Source organism: Cannabis sativa, chromosome 5 (assembly GCF_029168945.1).
Source record: "Cannabis sativa cultivar Pink pepper isolate KNU-18-1 chromosome 5, ASM2916894v1, whole genome shotgun sequence".
In the NCBI taxonomy this organism is placed as follows: domain Eukaryota; kingdom Viridiplantae; phylum Streptophyta; class Magnoliopsida; order Rosales; family Cannabaceae; genus Cannabis; species Cannabis sativa.
This window is the reverse complement of record NC_083605.1, coordinates 36,557,541-36,559,318: the sequence shown is the minus strand read 5'-3', so window position 1 is coordinate 36,559,318 and position 1,778 is coordinate 36,557,541. Positions and strand designations below refer to the sequence as shown.

General features: G+C 48.3%; 1 protein-coding gene across 1 annotated transcript; it reads left to right on the top strand.

The window, feature by feature from the left end:
• The first annotated feature begins 215 nt into the window (after positions 1-215).
• Positions 216-1,553, top strand: LOC133038320 (uncharacterized). Its single transcript, XM_061116429.1, has one exon. The coding sequence runs from the start codon at positions 216-218 to the stop codon at positions 1,551-1,553; it is 1,338 nt and encodes a 445-aa protein (XP_060972412.1).
• The last annotated feature ends 225 nt before the right edge of the window (positions 1,554-1,778 follow it).

Here is a 1,778-nt window from a genome sequence, read left to right as displayed (position 1 = left end):
ACCTCCATCCCGCTTTCGAGTTCCAATCAGTCCAATGCAGTCCTTGGGGAGCCTCACTCCCAACTCCTCTATTGGCGGATCGAGTCAGATGGATCCGCCAGCCTTGGTAAGGAACCAACAAACTCCAACCATTGTCACTAATACACCAAACTCTTCTATTAATGCAGGTGGACAGGTAACCTTAACGACATCAGAAGCCCAGACAATTTCGGACAATGGGCGTACAACAAGGGGTTAACCTCCCCTCCTCCGGTGATGGTAGACAGCCCACCACCTTGGAGCAACAGGTTACAACAACTGAGGCAGCCCGCCAGACGGTTAGCGCATCTCCAATTGTAGATCCGGGTTTGGCCCGCAAGCCAGCCGAGATGGAAGCCCTCATTCAGCGTATCCCTGGAATGCCTGCTCCTATCAAGAAGAGTGCCGCAAGCTGCTACGCCGACTCACCATTTGTCGATGAGATAGCTTTAGTGGAGATGCCTAAGAAATTTAGCTTTTCCAACATGAAGATGTTCGACGGGACATCTGACCCAGACGACCACATCGCCCAATATCGACAAAGGATGTTCACCGTGGCCATTCCACGTGACATGAGGGAAGCATGCATGTGTAAGGGGTTTGGTTCGAGTCTAATCGGACCAGCCCTCCAGTGGTATACTAATTTGCCTAATAATTCTATTAAAACTTTTGCACAACTCACTGATACTTTTGTTGAGCAGTTTGCCAGTAGCAGGAAATTAGAGAAGCAATCAGAAGACCTTTACGTCATCGTCCAACGACGTGGGGAAGCACTGAGAGATTACGTGGGGCGCTTCAATAAAGAAAAAGTGTCTATCACCAATTGTAACCAACACACAGCCATCTCAGCTTTCCGCAAAGGACTTCGCTACGACTCAGATTTATACAAAGAACTCACCAAGTACCCATGTAAGACTATGGAAGACGTCCTCGCCAAGGAATGGGCCCAAATCAAGTGGGAAGAAGATGAAGTCAACTACTACAGATCCTCTCCAAGAAAAGAGACTCGCAGAGATTCTAGAGTAGACAGACGGCACAACGACAAACGGTCTGAGCGATACCCGACTTCTAACAAGTCAGAGAACCGAAGAAGGGATTACAACCGGCCCACTGACACATATCCTCGAAGTGGACCGAAGATGCCCGAGTACAACTTGTCCATCTCACCTGCTGAGGCTGTTCAAGTACTTAAGGGGCTTGGAAGCAAAGTAAAGTGGCCTGAGAAGATGAGGACTCCAGCTGAGCAGAGGGACAGAAGCAAGTGGTGTGACTTCCACAACGACCATGGCCACCGGACTGAAGAGTGCATTGCCTTAAGATTAGAAGTAATCAACTTGCCAAAACGGGGCCACTTAGTCGACCACCTCACCGACAAAGGAAAGAAGACTTACCAGGGTCAGAGGGACACGATAGACAACCAAAGGGACATAACACCGCCCAGGCCACCTGTTCATGAGAGAACGGTCAACGTAATAACAGGTGGCTCAAAAGTAAGTGGAGTCACCTACCGCAAAGAAACATGCACGTCAGGCTAACTGGACCAAAGGGGAGACCAGCAGAACATCTTCCTTACCGGAGCAAACCATCAGCTTCACGACATCAGAATCAGCTAGGCTTCTTAACCCTCATCATGATGCTCTTGTTATTTCACTTTATATAGCTAACTATTTGACTAAACGTATACTTGTCGATAATGGCAGTTCAGCTAACATCCTTTTTTTGAGTGCTCTCAGGGAAATGGGAATTGACGAATCCAAAAT

Bases quoted from the DNA above. Each gene is read 5' to 3' on its own strand.
- LOC133038320 (XM_061116429.1), top strand. From the start codon at position 216: ATGGGCGTACAACAAGGGGTTAACCTCCCCTCCTCCGGTGATGGTAGA.